Source organism: Lichenostomus cassidix, chromosome 15 (assembly GCF_008360975.1).
Source record: "Lichenostomus cassidix isolate B80296 chromosome 15, HeHo_3.0, whole genome shotgun sequence".
In the NCBI taxonomy this organism is placed as follows: Eukaryota; Metazoa; Chordata; class Aves; order Passeriformes; family Meliphagidae; genus Lichenostomus; species Lichenostomus cassidix.
Window position 1 is genome coordinate 2,522,392 of NC_139496.1, and position 19,337 is coordinate 2,541,728.

Sequence of the window (19,337 nt, forward strand, 5' to 3'; positions counted from 1 at the left end):
AGCCCTTTCCCCGGTTGCTTTTGAGCCAACTCCTCTGTTGTATTTTCCCTCTACTGCAGAAATGAGATAGCACCAATAAAATAGTTTTTAAAATTTAAACCTATGTATTTGGGGAGGATAAAAAACCTTCTAAGGGGAGGAAAATTCTGGGGCTGCCTTGGCCGCGTCGGGCAGGGTTTACCCTAGCAGGGCGGAGAGGGGGGACTGGGGACCAATTTGGGGGTCCAATTGGGGGGTCTCCGGTGCCGCCGCTCGGCCGTGGGCGGGGCCGGGGCCGCGCCGCAGGAGAGGGCGTGGTCGGCGAGTGGCCACGCCCCTCCGGCCACGCCCACCACCGACCTTGTTCCCGGGACGCGCCGCCGCCGCCGGGTCGGTCCGGGCTGATCCCCGCTGATCCCCGCTCCCGCCGCCGGTAAGACCCGTCCGGGCGGGCCGAGGCAGAGCTGCCCGTGTGGTCTGAAGGGGGGAGCCGTGTGTGGGTGTCCGTGCCGGGTATGGCGGGCACGGCCCTTCCCGGGCGTTTCCCGCCCCTCGGGACATTTTCCGGCGGGGGGAAGGCGGGATGCGTCGGGGAACCTTGGGCGGCTCCAGCTCGGGAGCTGGGGATACGGCTGCGGGTGGTAGGGAGCTGCGGTGGCTGCCTCCTACTCCTCCTCTTCCTTCCCCAGCGGGCCGGATCCGCGCAGCTTTGCAGCGGATGGCAGCAGCGAGCACCCTGGGAAGCGTGTCCTGTTCCTCCCTGGCATCGCTGCTCTGCTTTGCCTCCATCCCGCCTTACCCACCCATCCCATAAACCCCTGTGCCTCCCCAAATTGCAGCCTCTGCCCTGTTTTCCTCCGCTTTTTAGCTTTTTATCCCGCTCGCCTGACAACCGAGCAGCTCTCGCCCAAGGGCGCAGCTTGTCCAGTGCCAAGGGCTGTCCTTCTCCCGGTGGATTGGTTTTGGGGGCTGCGGTCACCCAGGCCGGAGTGTGGCCGACACATGGCACCCCTTGGCGGTGCCTTCCGCACTGTGCACCGTCACGAGCTGCTTAGCCAGCACAAATTTCAGGATCAGGTACCTCCCTCTTGCCAACGCGTGGCACCTCAGGGCATGGCACCGGAGCAGGTGAGCGGCTCGCTCGGCTTAGAGCAGGTCGAGTTTTTTGCCGTTTCCCGTGTCCATTCAGATCCTGCCCCAGATCCCCGGGCGACAGCAAAGGCAGCATCCCACCCCGGAGGCTTCCTCTCCCACGGGACGCAGCTGTGGAATTCCAATCTCTTTTTAATTTCCTCTCGGGATTTTTGTTGTGTCATTGAACTGCACGCCGACTGCACAGCAGGTTTAGTGGGCTACCCCGAATTAATATCCAAGAGGGCTGAGGACAGTAAGGTGTGACAAGCTGCGGTACCTATGATATATTCTTATTTTGATGACGGGGATCCATTGCAAAGCTGAGCTGCTCTCCCATCTGCTTTCCTACGGTTTTGACTGCTCAGTTTCAGCTTTGTCTTGGGAAAGGCAGGCAGGGACTCTCGGATCATGACTGTCCAAGTTTAACACCTACCCGGCTCCGTAGCGCAGGACACGTGGCTGCACAGATGTCATGGCAGCACCCAGCGGCCAGAGACCGCCCAGCTGGCCCCGCAGCCACCTCCGCAAGCGGGGGCAAAGGTTCCTACCAGGATGAGCAGATTTCTGCTTTGGGATTCAGGACTGGTGAAAGCATCCGGGAGGGAAGTTTGTCTTCGTTTGTGGTGCTCATTTAATGAAATACCTTGGAGCATATGCAGCAGAGGAGGGGAGGAAGGTGCAGATGGTGTCCGGGGTCAGGATGGGTTGGTGGTGAGCTGGCACAGTTGTCCCCCATCCTGTTTCCCTTTCCCTTCCATCTCCGTGGGGTGAATAACAACCCCGTCCCCCTCTTCTCACCCCGCAGCAGAGGCCGACATGAGCACATCCTTCCTGTGCTAGGGCTGTCACCTCAGTCACCACCTCAGTGACCCCCAGCCCGGCGACAAGGATGCGTGCCTGGAAGGCGGTGGCCAGCACTCTGGTGTTCAGCGGGGCCGATGTGGTGGTCACCACACTGCTCTACACCCATGGCCAGGGTGGCCGGAATGTCCTGCAGGACCTGCGGCACTTCAACATCTTCAACTCGCTGCTGGACATCTGGGGGGGCTGCCTGTACCGCAGCTGTGTGCTGCTGGGCGCTGCCATCGGCGTGGCCACCAACACGGCCTATGGCCCCCGGCGCCTCAAGGCATCGCGGACCTTCATCGCCGTCGTCTGCCTCCTCATGGGCATCTACATGATGGTGAAGCTGCTGCTCTACTCGGAGGTGCGGAAGACCATCCGGGACCCCTGGTTCTGGGGGCTCTTTGCCTGGACCTACGTGGCGCTGGCAGCCACCTTCGGGCTGTGGCAGCTGCTGGCCTGTGTCACCTCCTCCCGCGAGGCGCTGGGGCCTGGCACTGAGTCCCGTGCTGAGGTGGAGGAGAGCTGTGATGGGGGCGCCCCGAGGGACAAGCGGGAGGAGGCAGCAGGTCCCACCATCCATAAACTGCTGTCCTACACCAAGCCAGATGCCTTCTTCCTGGGCATCGCCTCTTTCTTCCTCCTTGTGGCCGCCTTAGGTGAGTGAAGGGACCATGGTGTGCTCCCATCCTCACCAGGAGGGACAGAATCGTGGTGGGGCTTGGAAGCACCCTAGGATTGCTGGTTTTGGGGGTGCTGGGTGGCACATGCTGCAGGGGGTGGGTAAAGATTGCAGGGGGGCAAAACCAAATGCAGTAGGGGATAAAATACACTGGGACTGCAACATCCCCACATGCTACTAAGGGCTGCATATCCTGAGGCATCTTGTGTGATGGCTGAGTATCTCTGTGGTGGGGATGGCACTGTCCACAGGCTGTTGCAATTGGGAATACAGATCCTGTGCCGATCCCATGCAGTGGGGCTGAACCTCCATGTCCTGTACTTGTCCTGCAGGAGAGACCTTCCTGCCCTACTACACAGGGCTGGCTATTGACGGCATCGTGGTGCAGAAGAGCATGGATCGCTTCTCCACGGCAGTGCTGGTCATGTCGCTGCTCGCCATAGGAAGGTAATCCAGGGGCTGGATTTGGCCCTCACAAGGAGGAGTTTAGGGTTTTCCCACAGGAGCTCATGGTGATGGTGGGTGCAGACAGCCATTCCACCACTTTGCTGCCAGACCACAGGGATGTGCTTTAAATTCTCTGTGCTGCCACAGTGCAGAGAGGCTGTGGTTGGCAGTCACGGGGCCTTTATGTAGCCCTTCATATCCATCTGCTGGAGGTGGGGGAGCAGGAACAGACACAGGGAATGGGTTCCCTGCGGAATGCTGTTCCAGCAGTGCTGTGTTCCCTCCCAAAGCTTGTGACTGCCATGGTTAGGACCAGCCACCACTGTGCTGGTGGCACCCAGGAGAAGTGTGGGCTGGTTTCCTGGGTGATAAGTGGTGCCAGCACTGCCCAGGCCCTTGGCCTGGCGTGGGGATGTTTGTGTTGCTGAGAGGGTTTCGTGTCCATGGCTCTATAATGTTTCTTATCTGCAATTAGCTCATTTGCCGCAGGTGTCCGGGGCGGCGTTTTTACGCTCATCTTTGCAAGACTGAACATCCGCCTTCGCAACTGCCTCTTCAGGTCACTGGTGTCTCAGGAGATGAGTTTTTTTGATGAGAATCGCACAGGTTGGTTCCTCTCTCCCCCGGATTTGCTCTGACTCCTCTATCCCATCCCAGAGTTTTGCCCCCTGGCTTGCCCTACCGGCACGCAGCAGACTGGGGGCAGCCAAAGGCAGCACTCACATGCTCGTGGTTAGAAATAGAGGCAGAAAGCTCTTCCCTTTTGGTTGCCTCCCACCATGGGGATGTCCTATTGTGACCCATCAGCCTGGCATCCAGCAGTCCTGGGCTGACGTACTCCCCTCCATGCACCCCCAAAACTCCTACTTCCCTCGTCCCATCAGTGTTTATTGGCGGGCCACTTGCCAGCTCTGTTCCAGGCCCCAAAACCTGGGGTGTGTGAAGCTTGCTGGGTGTGCTTGTTGCTTTCTCCACTTGCAGTTCAGCCCTGTCCTAGTCCTGGTCCCAGGCTGTGCCACTCTGGTGTAACTTTCACACACTTAATTTTGTCTCGGTGGTATTTTTAGTTTTGAGGCTGTTGCTGTCACTGCACAGTGCCTTGGTAGCTGAGGACAGCAGAGATGTTACTGGAAGTGAGATATGGGTAACCCTGGACTTGCACAAAAGTGTGGGAATTCAGCTGGACTCAAACACAGACCAAGTATTTAGGAGTTCACGGTGATGTTTGCTGGCTGTAACACTCAGCTCCACCAAAAGGCACTGCCAGAGCTTCATCCCTTAGTTGCTGGACCCATGTCCCCAGGTTCCTTGGGTCAGCTCCAGGCTGTGGACTGTGTGGCTGGGGGCTGCCCTCCGGTGTAGGATGCTGCCACAGTCCCCTTTGCTGTCCCACAGCCACCCTCAGTGACCCAGGGATGTAGCTTGTGCCTCCAGGTGCATCTCCTTCCCCTTGTGCATGCAGCAATCCAAGCTCCTCTCTTTTGCTTTGCATCCACAGCAGTGGAGAGTTGCCCTCCTTCCATGCCACCCTTCAGACCCCCAGAGGGTTGGATGGGGAGCTCCATCTGGCCCCTGGCAAGGGACGTGGGACATGCTTAGGCAGTGACCTGCCACAGTGACGTGTCCCTGCTCTCCCCTTCCCTGACCCCTCGTTGCTGCAGGGGACGTCATCTCCCGCCTGACGTCGGACACGACCATCGTGAGCGACCTGGTCTCCCAGAACATCAACATCTTCCTGCGCAATGTGGTGAAGGCCACGGGCGTGATCTTCTTCATGTTCAGCCTCTCCTGGAAGCTCTCACTCGTCACCTTCATGGGCTTCCCCATCATCATGCTGGTGTCTGATGTCTATGGGAAGTACTACCAGGTAGGCAGGAGCAGCTGGCATTGCCATAGTGCTGGGCTGGTTTCCCTGTGAAGCCATCAAGGAGGTTGTGGGTGGCCTTGGAGCTGGTGGGAGTGATGCTGAAGTCTTTTGCTGCTGGCAGTGGGGGCAGGAAGGTGACATTCAACCTATGTGGACAGACAGGTGTAGCCTGGGCTCTTACCTTGCTTCATGCTCAGGAGTGGAAGCATCTCAGATCTGACAGAAGAGGTGGCTGGGCAGTGAAATGTCCTGTATGCATCTGCCTGTCCTCACGCCATCTCTCCTCTCCCTTTGGAGTCACTTGGTGGGATCCCAGAGCCCAAGGCAAGCGGGAAGATGTGCCATGGGCAGCCTGCCACCCGCTGAGCCCCCTCTGCCTCCCCCTGCTCCCTGCAGAAGCTCTCCAAGGACGTGCAGAACGCCCTGGCCAAGGCCAACAACACAGCCGAGGAGACCATCTCGGCCATGAAGACTGTCCGCAGCTTCGCCAACGAGGAGACAGAGGCGAACGTGTACTGGCAGAAGCTGCAGCAGGTGTACAAGCTCAACAAGCGGGAGGCCATGGCTTACACCTACTATGTCTGGTCCAGCGGGGTAGGTGGATGGCACTGGGGCTTCCCTGTGTGGGGCTGAGATGGGCAGGGGAGTCTCTTTGGATCCCAGAATGCACATGGCGCATGCACATGGTTCTTCTCCGCTTCCAGGGAACTCTGGAGGGGCAAGCCCGGCCCTGCTGTCTGCTACCAGTCATCCCCAGTCCCTTGATTATTAATTAGTTTCACCCATCAAATGACACATCCCATTCCGCCCCGAGGCAGCGTTGCGTCGTTCCATGGAACTGCCTGTTTTCCCCTGCAAATAGGGAAATAATGGATAAGAGCTCAAGGTCGTGGAGAAGCCCGTGCCTGTGTGGTGCTGCAGTGCATGCCTGTGCCAGCTCCGCTCCAGGGCTCCGGCTGGGGAACAGCCGCGGCGTTGGTTGAGCTTCTGCTCAGGAACAGAGATTTTCCGCGTGTGGGTGGTGGCTGGGGGAGGCTGCTGGGCTTTGGCTTTGGGCTTTTTCTCCTTTTTTTTTCTCCCCTGCAAAATGCTTTTTCATCATTTAACACCAGATGGTTTGGGACTTCTCCAGCATCGGCAAAACCCTCACGTGAGGCTGCCCTTATGTCTGCACATTCCGGGATCGAAGTAGTCTCTGGTGAAGGGTTTGTGAGTTATGGTGCCTTTGTGCAGCTGTGAGAGACGTTATGCTTTCCCAAGTCTGGAAATGGGAGCATCCTTAGCATTATTTCTGGGCTCCCAGGTGAAGCTAGAGCATGAACTGGGTTGACAGTGATCCTGACAAGTTTAAGAAGGCAAAAACCCTCAAAAAGTGCTCCTGCAGAGCTCACATAGAAAAAAACAATGGATATAGCTCAGCCATAGTAGAGTCTTTCTTGAAGGGAACACAGCACTTAAGGTCAGATCATGGCAGAGCAAATAGAGGAGGCTTTTTTTACCCCAGTATTTTTGTCAGTGTGAATTTACAGCTTGTTCTGGTCCCACAGGGCACTAGGGCGTCACTGCTTTTTGGAGCACCTGGACAGCATGGAACAAAACCAGCTGAATAAAAGGGGCTGGTATTTGTCACATCAAAGCTGATCTGTCTCCTTTCTAGAGTAGGTGGTACCCCCCACACTGACTTCAGATGAGAGCTGAGGCTATGCTTCAGGGACTTGTACGTGCAAGGAGGATATTCTGCATTAACTCCTGGCTTGATTTGGTGTTCTAAATTAAAATGTGTCACACTCATATAACAGAAAGTTTATTTTAGCGGTGAGGTGATTGCATGCCTTGGATAATTTGGACATAGATTATTATACTTCAGGACCTTAGTCCAAGAGAGGAGTTCATGAAATGCTCTGTTATTTCAGATAAATTCTCCCTCCTTGGCTGCTGTCCCTCGAGACTTGTTTTGTTGAAAGATATCTGCCCAGCTCCTTAAATCAGCCCATGTACTTGAGTTGTTTTTCCCTTCTCATATCCATGGCTCGCTCCTAGGGCTCTCAGCTGCACTGTCAGGGATCCTCAGCTCAGGGATCAAAGAATAAATGTCAGCACATGAAGTTCAGGCTGTTGTGTGAATAATGACAAACACACCAAAATATCAGTTGTCCTTGCTGATTCTGGGGTGTTTTCTTGCTTTCAGCTGACTCTCCTGGTGGTCCAGGTCAGCATCCTTTACTACGGTGGGCACCTCGTGATCTCCGGGCAGATGACGAGTGGAAACCTGATATCCTTCATCATTTATGAGTTTGTCTTGGGAGACTGCATGGAGGTGAGTCTGTTTTATCAGGGAATTACAGAATGGTTTGGGTTGAAAAGGACCTTAAAGACCATCTCATTCCAACTCTCTGCCTTAGGCAGGGATACCTTCCACTATCCCAGGTTGCTCCAAGCCTCATCCAACCTGGCCTTGGACACTTCCATGGGTGGGGCAGCCACAGTTTCTCTGGGCAGCCTGTGCCAGGGCCTCCCCACCTTCTGGGCTACCCTGTGTCAAGAGGATGTTGATCTCCCACAGGGTCCCAGGGCAGTTGCAGGGGTAGATCCAGTATTGACTTTCCCATGACACATTCCTTTGGTGCTGTGGCACAACCAGAGGGGGGATTCACCTCTCTGCTCCCCACTCCTCCCGTGCTGTGGTCTCACAACCTTAATGTTCCTGAAGCAGCTCATCCCCCCCAAAAAGGCAACTGGGAGCAGAGGGGTCAGGCTGGCCCTGCTGAAGGGCAGAGCCCTGGCTGCCTCCCAAGCACATTTCCTGGCATGAAGAATGAAGGGATTACAAAGCTGCCTGTTAAATTTCAGGCTTCATTAAAAACTTAATTATATTACTTTTTTTTCTGTTCCCTGGAATAGGCTGCAAGCTGCTGCGTTGGCAGCATGTTAGCAAGATGGGATTGTGGGTGGGATGGTAGAGCCCACCCAGGGCTGCTTTCCCCTTGCAGAGACATAAGCTTGGCTAATCCAAGCAGAAATGATCCAGTCGAGGTTTCCTCACAGCCAAGTGTGGTTTTGGTGGTGCTTCAGCCTCTATGCAGGGGCAGAGCAGAGCTGGAGGCAGCTTGCCTGCACTCACCATCTGTTTGCATGACTGCAGGCTCTGGTGGGATTTCCAGGCTGTGGTTTTGGTGTGGATTTAGTTTGGTTTGGGGTTTTCTTCCCCTCCCGATGGGAGTGGCAGTTGCAGTACAAACTGTTCTGCAGCTCTGGGTTTAATATTGAAAAATGCCCCTTCCCTGGATTGTCCATGTATCCCTCCCATACCCAGCAGAGGAGGAAGAGTTGTCTTTTCCTGTGTCTGATGACTGTAGTCAATGTCAGCGGACAGGGGACTTGGGAATGCTTCAGCCATTCTCATTAGGCGTGGCACTCAGTGATTTCTCCATCACATGGGAGGGTCTCACTGCTGCCTCTTCCCTTCCAGTCCATCGGCTCTGTGTACAGTGGCCTCATGCAGGGAGTGGGAGCTGCTGAGAAGGTCTTCGAGTTCATTGACCGCAAACCCACGATGGTGCACGATGGGTCCCTGGCCCCAGACCACGTGGATGGGAAGGTGGAGTTCAGGAATGTGACGTTTTCCTACCGCACTCGCTCTGCAACGCAGGTCCTCCAGGTGAGCCCCACGGGCACTGTGCACTCCCAGCACCACATGCTGCTGCTCCATCCTGGTAAGAGCCAAACCTCAGCCCATGGGGAGTGTCAGCTGCCTGTTGGAGATGTGTAAAGGCAGGCTCAGCACATGCTGGAAAACAGATTAAAAGGAACAGCGGGTGTTTAGGGCTGGCCTTCCTTACTAGGAATGAGGTTTATTAATAAAACCCTTGTTCCCTGCTCAGGCATTAGACATGTCAGCGTGGTACAGGGCTTTGTGCCAAGCTGCCTCAGACTGCTTCCGTGGGAGGGGGGGCTGGGATCATGAGGCAGGGGGAGGTAGCAAAGAGGTCAGTTTGCTTTGCAGTTTTTAGAGGACCTGCTATATCAGCAGGCAAATCTGAAGCAATTTGGAGGCCTTTTGCTCCCACAGAGCCAGGAGAAATGGCTGATGTGGCACATTACCAAGGTAGAAGGTCACTCTGGCCAGATTTTGGCTACTTCTCTTGTGTAGTGCCCCAGGACACTGGGAAAAGCCCAGACCTGAGTGTGCTCTCCCATCCATGTTGCAGAACGTGTCCTTCACCCTGCACCCTGGCAAAGTGACAGCATTGGTGGGTCCTTCGGGGAGTGGGAAGAGCTCCTGTGTCAACATCCTGGAGAACTTCTACCCTCTGCAGGACGGGCAGGTGCTGCTGGACGGGCATCCCATTAACATGTACGATCACAAGTACCTGCACTCCGTGGTACGAGCGACTGATACGTGTATTCTGGTTATGATACCTGTGTTCTGCTTAGGCCAGTGATCCCCTGCAGAGCTCAGAGGGGGTGCATGGCGCTGTTGCACATTGCTTTGGATTTGATCTGGCAGCCTCAGAAACGTCCAGAAAGCTGGAGGCTGGAAGTGGTCCCAGAAATTAATTCGGATAATTTGTGGGGGTGGAAGGGAAAGGGATGGAGAGTGGTTTGAAGGGGAAGCCTTCCAAAACCAGAACAAAAAATATGTTTTGTTTGGTATTTTTTGGCCTACCCAGTAGAAATATGGTTTTGGCTGTTGGATTAATTATCATCTAAATTGGGTTTGGAAAAAGAATTTTACATTCCTCAAGCACTTTCTACCTTAAGATCTTAAAGTAATTCTCAGCTAATGGGGAGTTAAACCTCTCAGGATCCTGGCAGCAGCTGGAACACCAGAAGGGCTGGTGGTTTGCCTAGCAGAGGGGTCTGGGCCCCTCAGCTCTCATCTGTGTGTCAGCACAGATCAGCCTTCATCTCTACAAGTAACTGCCTCCTTTGTTTGCCCCTAGAGCAAATGGCCTCACCAGTCAGCAGGAAAACCTGAAAACAATTGATCAGAGACAGGCTGGAAAGCCAAAGTCACTGTGACTAATTTACATTCCCTGCCCGTACGGAGCGAAAATCAAAAGCCAAGCAAGTCTTTCAGTTTAGAAAGCCTGGTGTGGTGTTAGGAGCGTGGGCAGAAGTCAAATAAAATACGACCGTGTCTCCCTGGCTCTCTCCTTACACAGTTCTGAGTAATGGTTTGAAAGGTTCGATTTATTCCAATATCAAGGGTTTGATAAAGCAGCTAAACGTGAGATTGAGCAGCCATGGCTGTAAGGCAGGACAGGGAGACTGTTGCTAAGCAATTAAGGAATTGCAGCAGTTACGTCCCTAACTTGCTCATTTGGGATTAAAAGATGCAAGAGGGTTCATTCACACAGCCCAAGAGTGATTACTGGCCTTGAAAGGAAAATCAGCAAGGGCCTGGGAGAGGGTCTCTCCAGCTTGACTTATCCCAGCAACTGGTTTTCCATTCTGGGAAATGCAAACAGTGATGGGAATGATGGATTTGGAACAAAACCACAGCAGGGTCTCGGAGGGAGAAGCCCATCTCAGATGCTAGTGTGCCAGCATTGAATCAGGTTTCTTTCCTGCAAAATGGCTTTCCAGCAGATGATGCAAACTGGGGACCCTCACTGGAAGCTCACATTGAGCACTTCTGTATCTTGATAAATGACACTTTTATATCTTGATCTTGGTCCTTACTCAGCAGGAACAAATCTCAATGATCCAAGATGCCGTGCAGTGCACCTTCTGCTCCTCACCCCTGCTCTCCCTTGCTTCTTGCAGATCTCTCTGGTGAGCCAAGAGCCCGTGCTGTTCGCCCGCTCTATTGCAGATAATATTTCTTATGGCTTAACCTCAGCCTCCTTCGAGTCAGTGGTTCAGGCTGCCCAGAAGGCCAATGCTCACAGCTTCATCACGGAGCTACAGGACGGCTACCACACAGGTACCCACCCTGCTGCTGGGCCTGGCAGCTGGACTCTGTGACAGCTCTTGATTTTTATTTTGACCCCTTCCCCTCTCTCTTGACCCAACAGAGGCAGGTGAAAAAGGAGCTCAGCTGTCAGGTGGCCAGAAGCAGAGAGTGGCAATTGCCAGGGCATTGATCCGAGCCCCTCCCATCCTCATCCTGGATGAAGCCACAAGCGCGCTGGATGCAGAGAGCGAGCACGCGGTGAGGGGGTGACTTGGGTGTTTGGGCCAAAGAGGGTTTGGAGGACAGACTGTAGCTTCAATTTCCCGCTTGTGGACAAGCTTAGTCTTGAGCATCCTGTGAAGTGGTTTATCTGTCTGGGATGTGATGACCAAACAGCTCTACCAGCAGCAGTTTGGTCTCACTGATGCAATGACATGAGGGAAAGCCTTTTCAAGGCTGGGATTTGAGGACGTGCCTCCGATCTCAGAGGACAAATCCTGCTGGGGCAGCACAAGTGTCTGACCTTGGAGCAGCTTGCTGCCTCACAGGTCCTCAGCCACGTGTGTGGTACCTGATGCCAGCCCAGGGCTGGTTTTGGCTACCCAGGGGTGTCAATGTGACATGTGCCTGATGGCCACCTGCCTGCCTTTAGACGTCAGTGCTATTGTCTCTTGACTGGAAAAAAACCTCTCTTGCCTTGCCTTGATACTCTCAGGAAAGAATCCTGCTTTTCTGAGCAGCTGCAGTCACCAGGTATCGGCTTCCTGCAGCTTCTGCCAGCACCATGTGGCCCCCAAATTTGAGGCCCAGCTGTAACAAGTCCCCAGCTTGCAGGACCAGACCTGTGTTCACACCTCACCTGGCTGGACTGAGATGGTCTTTAGGCTGCAGCCAGGAGCTGGGCTGGACATGCTGGTGCTGGTAGTGCTGCAGGGAGCTAGAGGAGAACAGACCTCCTCACAGAGGTTTCTGGACACAGGCCACAAAGCTGCTGTTCTCCCAGTGCCTGGGCACTAACGCCTTTTCTCCCCGCAGATTCAGCAGGCGATTTACGGCGACTTGCAGAACCACACGGTGCTTGTCATAGCTCACAGGCTGAGCACTGTGGAGAGGGCACACAACATCATTGTGCTGGACAAGGGCCGCGTGGTGCAGCAGGGCTCGCACAAGGAGCTGATGGAAGAAGGAGGCCTTTATTCCAAGCTGGTGCAGAGACAGATCCTGGGGCTGGAGGGGGGCGGCACGGACAGTGTCCAGCCTGCAGCGCGGGGGGATTCGGCCAAGGCGCCCGGCGGGCTGGAGGAGGAGTTCAGGATAGACCATTCCCTGCCAGCCGTGGCACAGGACGATTACAACAATGCTGCTCCCAAGTGAGGGTGGCCTGGCTGGCGCTCGGACGCTCCCTGGGACGCTGAGATGGAGGTGGCAGAACGGCGCCGCTGGCTCGCCCCGCGTCACACACCCTGCACACCCAAACACACACCATAGAGCTTCCTGCAGGACGGGCCGGCAGGCACCTGCCAGCTGGCAGAACAGGGATTTACTCGAGGGAGCTGGGTCTTTAGCAATTCTCAGCATTTCTACTGGGTTTCTTTTCTTACTACCAGTAACTCTTCTCGACTGGGACTTTTCTCCCATCGATCTGCATGTGTAACTGCTATTAACTGTAATGGATGTTAAATGCATGCATGGGGAGGGGAAGATTGAAAACCCCTCCAGGAATTTCAGGGGGTGGCTTTTGTGGCTGGATAGAAAAACGGTGACTGTAAAACAAGGTCCTGTTCCCTCTGTCAATCTATGGGGCTAATCCAAAATTGGCTGAAGCCTGTAGGGAGTTCCCTTTGGCTTCAGTGAAAACTGGATCACTCCCATGGAGCTGAATGCCGGGAGAGTTTTGCACTGAGTGCCTGCAGGCTCAGGCTCCCAACCATTGCTGCTGAGCTTGTATCATGTAGTATCCATCCTTGCTGGGACAAGCCAGGGGACTGAGAGGCAGATATTACTTTCTGATTTGCTCTTGGTGCTTGGTGGGTGTTTGTTTTTAAGGATGAAATGTTTTACCATAACTGGGTTAGGTTTTGGGGCTTGGGGTGTTTTTTTGTTTGATTTGTTTGTAGTTTTTTAATGTTATTTGTGTGCACTGTGCAATGTCTGTCTAGCTCCAGCATCCATTGAAAATTGGTCTGTTACTTTGGAATTTTTTTTAACTCACAACCCCGGTGCTGGTGTGAAAAAAACCACTACTAAAGACAGGCATAAAACACTAAAAGACAGCACTTTATGAATCCCACCAAAGCTTTGTTCAGCTTCAGGTCATGCTAGCGACTTCACTGCATGGGAAAACCGTACAGTCATGTTCCTTGAAGTCCAACTTCAGCTGCCTGAACTTTATGTTTCTTTGAATATAATTTATTTTAGTATGAGGGGTAGAAAGAAATGTGTTGCTCCTAGCCCTTTGGGGTAATGGCTCTGGCTTAGTAGTGTTATCCTGCTATAGACTGGTGAAAAATGCTATGCAGCCAGGCAGGTGCTGTTTTAAAAATAGCATTTCTAGGGGAACACTGAGTTCAGACTCTGCATAGTTAAGAAATTCTCTCAAGCACTTTAGCTCTCATGTTTTCTGATACTTGAATGCTGCTGCATTTTCCTTTTCAGCAGGTTTGCATTTTTGTTACTGGCAATGTTTTGTTTTCATTTAGTGATGTTTTACAAACTCTAAATTTAGTGTCCTTGAGGAGGGATGCTCAAAAAAATAAAATACTACCTCTGCCACTCAACGTCGAGCTGCTCTGGTTGGGGGTGTTTTTTGCATTCCGGGTTTTCAGGGTAACGTTCATCTGACACCACGGCTGAATGCAGCTGCTCTTGCACGTGTTCAGGGGAATGAGCAGAGGAACCTAGAGAGAAGGAGGTATGTGAAACACTTCAGCATCTGATAATGGCTGTGAGCCAAGCAGTCAGGATAACTCATTTTCATCCTAGATCCCGTTGGGTGTCAGTCTCCTGGGGAAGGACAGGCAGTCTAAGCTGTTCTCAAAACACAGTGCTGCCTGACTGGAATCTTTTCAGCTGCTGCCTTTTGTGATATGATAACAATCTGTGCCTCAGAAGAAGAACAAGATCTCTTTTTGTCTTCCCTCCCTCTATTCAGGGAACCTGTGTGGCACTCTGAACTCCTCAGTCACCCCTTCAGTAAATGGCCCAGAGTTCCTGCTGGATGAAAATTTGCACTGTGGGTATGAGGAGGTTGGGGGTTCCACCCAATGCTTACAGGCAAGTGATTAATTCTGCATTTTTATCAGGACCTGGAAACAGAATGTGGCCACTGGTTCATAAAAGTGGAATTAATTTCTGCTTAATTGAAAAATGGGAAAAACCAAATTGGTTATCTGGAAACTAAGGAAGCCAACTCACCCTGCAAGGTACTGGTAGGACAATGATCCTTAGTATGTGAGATACCAGGAAAGATAACTTGATTGTATCCTGTGTGTCTCTCCCAGGCAGGGCTGCAAAAAGGGATCAGAAGGATGCAATCAGATTAATTTTATTGCAAAAACTACACTGAATTTCAGGAAGGGAACCCTGTTTCCCAAGCCTGCTACGATGATAATCCCAGCATTGTATTTCCAGGTCAGGTCCAAACAGCTTGAACTGAAATGACACATTGGAAACAGCAGATTGTCTCTGCTGGTGGCACCAGTCCAAGATGATAACAGGGCCTGGCTTTGTTCATTGCCACAGGTGCTGAATTGTCTCTCCTGCATCCAGATAACTCAAGGCTACTTTTCCAGTGAGCCTCTCATCTTGTGGCTTGAACAGGCCCTTTTATTGTGCTGTTGGCATGTGACAAGTGGCACTGCTTGTGTGCTAAAGCCATGAGGGTTTTCTTATGCCCTGGAAGATGGGTGGGAGCTTCACACACCACTGGGGATCCAGCAGAATTAATCTAATGGAGATGTTTTTGCCAGCAAAAACCCTGGGACTATACAGAAAATCCTGCTTTTCTAAATCATTCCAACCATGACTTCTTTTTGAAGTGAAAATCAGGGTCAGAGATGCCCATTAGCCAGACTAAGCCTGGCAGTAAAGCTGTGCTTCACCCAGCACAGCAGTGGGAACTGCTCCAGTGCTGGAACACAAGCTGCTTCCTGGAGCTGCCCAATCCCCTGGGCCTGGCTGCCTATGGGCAGTCTGTGTTTCAGGCTATTCTTCTGGAAACAAGGCCACTCTTCCCTCTGAAACCCTGGGCTGTAGTATTTTGTGGCTGTGGCTTTGCCCAGAGTTGACATTTACAGGGGAACATGAACAAAATCAGTTGAAGAGCTTCTCAATTAGAGTGATGGAGATTAAAAAAAAAATTCTTTTCTTCAAAGGGAAAAGTCCTCACATGGAACTCAGAGGGGTTCACCTGAAACTTTAACCTGGGGGCACAGCTTGAAGACTGTCCTGGCAGAACTGTAAGCAATTAAGCATTTGAAAGCACAATTGATTGCAAAGGTTGACTGTATATCCCTTGGCAGGTTGTTTTCCTCACTATTAATAAGCTCTAACCATTCCCTGTAATAGGTATAACCACAGCTTTATTTGATTCAAACAACAGAGAAACCTATCCAAGGTGAAATTTGAGAGTGGATCCTACATTCCCAGCACTTCCCCAGGGACATGGATTTACCCTGTACCTTTCCACAGCCAGGGCCTGTGGCTGACTGACCCAGTAAATGAGCACACAGTGATGGAAAAAACACAGCTGTGTTTATTCCAGCAACTTGTCTTCTGCCACACCAACCTCTGCCTCAATAAGCAGCTGTGTGTGTTTCAGTGGCTGCACTTTCTAGGCCTTCAGCAGGTCTGGAAGTGCCACAAGCAAACAGAAAGTGCTTCTAGCTCAGGTTCAGAGATGTGGTTTAGTCTGGGGAGGAAAAACAGCATCTGCCTCTTCTTTTCCAGCCTCACTGTGAATTTAAGGCAAAGAAAATAAGTGCAGGTACATAAACCTGCTGCCCTTCTCACACCTGCAGCTCCCTGAAAGGATGGAGTATCTTTCAAACACCTAATTTCTGCTCTCTCTCAGACAGTAGGAGCACTGATCTCTCCCAGGATGCTGAATATGCAGGTAATTGTCATGTGTGAAGGAATCTGGATTGTGAAATCTAAACAGAAGTATGGGCCGTGCTTAATATACAGAAGGAAGTTAAATTGCAAATAAGCCCAAAAACTTATCTGTGCATTGAGCAACCAGACTAATAGGGGTTAATATGCAGCAAAGATGAGATTTGCAAATTCAATGTGTACATAACCAACCAGTTTGTCCAGGAAAAGAAAATAAGATGTGAAGGTGACTTGCAAAGTATGTCTAAATCTAATAAATATGCATGAGTGCAGTGCTACTGACCGTAAAAGGATATGAGGTAACAGAAGGAAATTCAAGATCAAGTTTAAATAGAAAAAAAAAATCTAACATCTTATTTAAATGAGTCTGGATGCCAGTTCTTGCCGAGCCCAACTCCTTATTCACCATGACATGGTGTCCCCTGTAATCTTCACAATTTTTTTTTTTTAAAATCCGTTTCTCCTGTAACAAGAAATCCTGACTTCTGTACTTTGCTTGCTTACAGTTTTAATGTACTTGAATGCTGTCACCCTTCAAAAGGATTTCAGCAAAGGCAAATAGGAACCGAGCCTGGGGAGATGATAAATCCCAGCCTGCAGCACTGCAATACTTGATAAACCCTGTAGCCTAAAATCCTGGTTTATCTGCAATCCTTCATATCCTGTCCAAGTGATGTGCTGTCAAAAAACCTTCATCTTCCATGAAGACTACAGAATGGGAAGGCACCCTCCTACCTGCCCAAATAGAAAATATAATTACACAAAAGCAGTTGATGTCTATCTTGTGTCTCAGCTTCAGCTGCTTTTCTGGACAACTGGAAAACTCAATCACATGCAGGTGCTGACCAAAGTTCTCAAAAGCAGCCCAGATGTTTAATGCAGACTCGTCTCCACCATCACCAGAACCTAATGACCTTCACAGGGAGAAGCAGTATTTTCAATGTATGTTGTACTTGAGCACAAGTGAGTTATGTTCTCACCTGTGATCCAGGAGTTCTTATTATTCCTCTTTTTAAGCAAAAGGCACCATAGTTGAGGGACTCTGAGAACTCCATTCAGGATCACACAGCAAGGCAGTGGTAAAACTAGATTTACAACATGAAGCTGAGTCAGACTCTTCTAAACCACACTCCCCCCCAAACCATTCATTTAGTTATGGTATGAAGTTCAAATTACCAATGCTCTTGGGAAGAAAGGGCTTCTCCTAATCCCTCAACTAATTCCTCTATTTGTGTGTGTGTGTATCTATATGTGTGTTTGCATGTGCAGATTTACAGCAGGTTAAACACATGGCTGTAACTCTGATGGGCATGTGCAAATACAGGGTACCTGGAATGGTGTTGGCAAGGAGACTATCTCCTGGTTTGAAATAACAAAGCCGGGCTGTAGTGACTGTTCAAACCCATGTGAGAGCCCAGGGCACAGTGCTGACTCACCTGGAGCAGAGCACATACCTGCAGCAGGTAGGTGTGCTCAGGTGGGTGAGTTCTATGATACATGGGACATGCCCATATCACCAAACATGTTCTCCCCACCCTCAGCAAGCCTGGCTCAGCTTCCTGCTGCGCAAACATCGCGCCCTCAGCTCCCTCTGAGTGCACCGAGATTGCACCGAGGCTGTGGAGTGCACCGCGCAGCCAGAAGGCCTGGAAGGCTTCTAGCAGGGTCACCTTGTTGGTCATTATTCCCTGTGGATAATAATAACAACTAAGAGTGCTTCTGGGAGGCTGAGAGGCATGGGGAGCTGAGTTTAGTTACAGGACAAAAGAACAACCATAAAGCTGTCATGTCATCACTGTGTCCTGCCAGGAACTGCTGGGTCACTTCCTGAGTGTGACTGCAACATCATTGCATCAAAGATGGTTTTGGTCACTATAGGGATTTCTTTTTTCCGGTTAGATCAAAACTATCAACTCCAGAGGACAAAGACCACGTGGCTATTCCCTCCCCTGCTCCCTTGGCTCACGGCTGGTCCTGGCTCTCTCTCCAGTGTTACACACACGGAAATAATACACACACCCACACCCACGTAGGGACAAAAGCAAGCCAGGAAGGTGGTGCATGCCAAGTGATGCATATAACTTAGGCTCTGTTAACACAATTAATTGTTTCCAGGCATAATTGTCTTTATCAGCTCTGCTAACAGCAGCAGTAATTGGGGAGCTGCTGCTCCTGAGGGTTACCACACAGTGCCTACTTACAGTGCTGGTGACTTGACTGATATGAATCAGAAGAACAAAATATATGGTGGTTTAATTGATGCAGTTTTTGCTACATTGCATTTCAAAAGCATTTAAATTTGCCATGAAACAGATCTTTGACGGATTATTTATTGACCTTCACTGTTGAAGAAAAGAGTGCTTCAGACGGATGAAATGACCTAATACCAAAGTTTGGCCAGATATGATTTTTAGCTATTTTTAGCCTAAATAAGTATTCAGCCTAGGCTTGAGAACAATAATGCAATCACTCTTTTGAGATTTACTCTAGCCAAGTCCCAACTTGGTAAGGAAATGCAAGTTAAATCTACTGATTTTCCTTCCGAATTTACGGCTGTGGAGTTTTAAACAAAAGGAGGCCACGAGTGGCTACAGCACTTCCAGGCAGGAGTTCTGTGCTGGTGTGTGGTGGGACTGTGGAGGCTCTCTGAGAGCTCAGCTCTGTCCTGCAGGACACAGGACAGAGTCCGAGCCATCCCTGGGACCTGTCCAACCTCCGAGTGTCCCAGAAGCCACATCCTTGGGGCCACACCTGGAGTCATATGTCCAGATCTGGGCCACTCCATTCAGGATGGACAGTGAGGGTCTGGAATGTGTCCAGGGAAGGGAACAGAGCTGGGGAAGGGGCTGGAGCCCCAGGAGCAGCTGAGGGAGCTGGCAAAGGGGCTCAGCCTGGAGAAAAGGAGGCTGAAGGGACCTTGTGGCTCTGCACAGCTCCTGACAGGAGGGGCAGCCAGGTATGGGGTCAGGCTGTGCTCCTATGGAACAGGGAGAGGAGGAGAGGGAACAGCCTCAGGAGAGGGTCAGGTGGGACATCAGGAGGAATTTGTTTATTGAAAGGGCCATAAAATATTGGAAAGGGCTGCCCAGGGAAGTGGTGAAGTCCCCATCCCTGGAGGTTTTTAAGGAAAGACTGGACGAGGCACTCACTACTCCGGGCTGGTGGAGGAGCTGGCGATCGGTCACAAGTTGGACTCGATGATCTCAGAGGTCTTTTCCAACCTCAAGGACTCCGTGACTGATCCCTCGGGATTCCGAGGGCCCCGAGCGCCTCACATGAGCGCAGCACACAAAGCTCGCTCTGTGCGGGCTCTGCGGCCATGGAGGGGCTTCACCCACAGCGAGAAGGAGGGAACAGCCCCTCACAGCGCTTCACCC

At 51.7% G+C, this 19,337-nt stretch overlaps 1 protein-coding gene and 1 long non-coding RNA gene across 2 annotated transcripts; one reads left to right on the forward strand and one right to left on the reverse strand.

Annotated features, from left to right (window-relative positions):
* Nucleotides 1–295: 295 nt before the first annotated feature.
* On the forward strand, nt 296–13,628 carry ABCB9 (ATP binding cassette subfamily B member 9). Its single transcript, XM_085075459.1, has 12 exons — nt 296–412; nt 1,919–2,615; nt 2,971–3,085; nt 3,561–3,691; nt 4,747–4,952; nt 5,349–5,546; nt 7,141–7,269; nt 8,422–8,610; nt 9,161–9,334; nt 10,722–10,881; nt 10,973–11,109; nt 11,887–13,628. Exons 2-12 carry the CDS (start codon nt 2,003–2,005, stop codon nt 12,223–12,225), a joined length of 2,391 nt encoding a protein of 796 aa, XP_084931585.1. The 5' UTR covers nt 296–412; nt 1,919–2,002; the 3' UTR covers nt 12,226–13,628.
* Nucleotides 13,110–19,323, reverse strand: LOC146430132 (uncharacterized). The gene is made up of 2 exons (XR_014855264.1): nt 19,110–19,323; nt 13,110–13,748 (listed from the first exon to the last, which is right to left on the reverse strand). It is a non-coding gene; the product is annotated as an uncharacterized LOC146430132 (long non-coding RNA).
* Nucleotides 19,324–19,337: the final 14 nt, after the last annotated feature.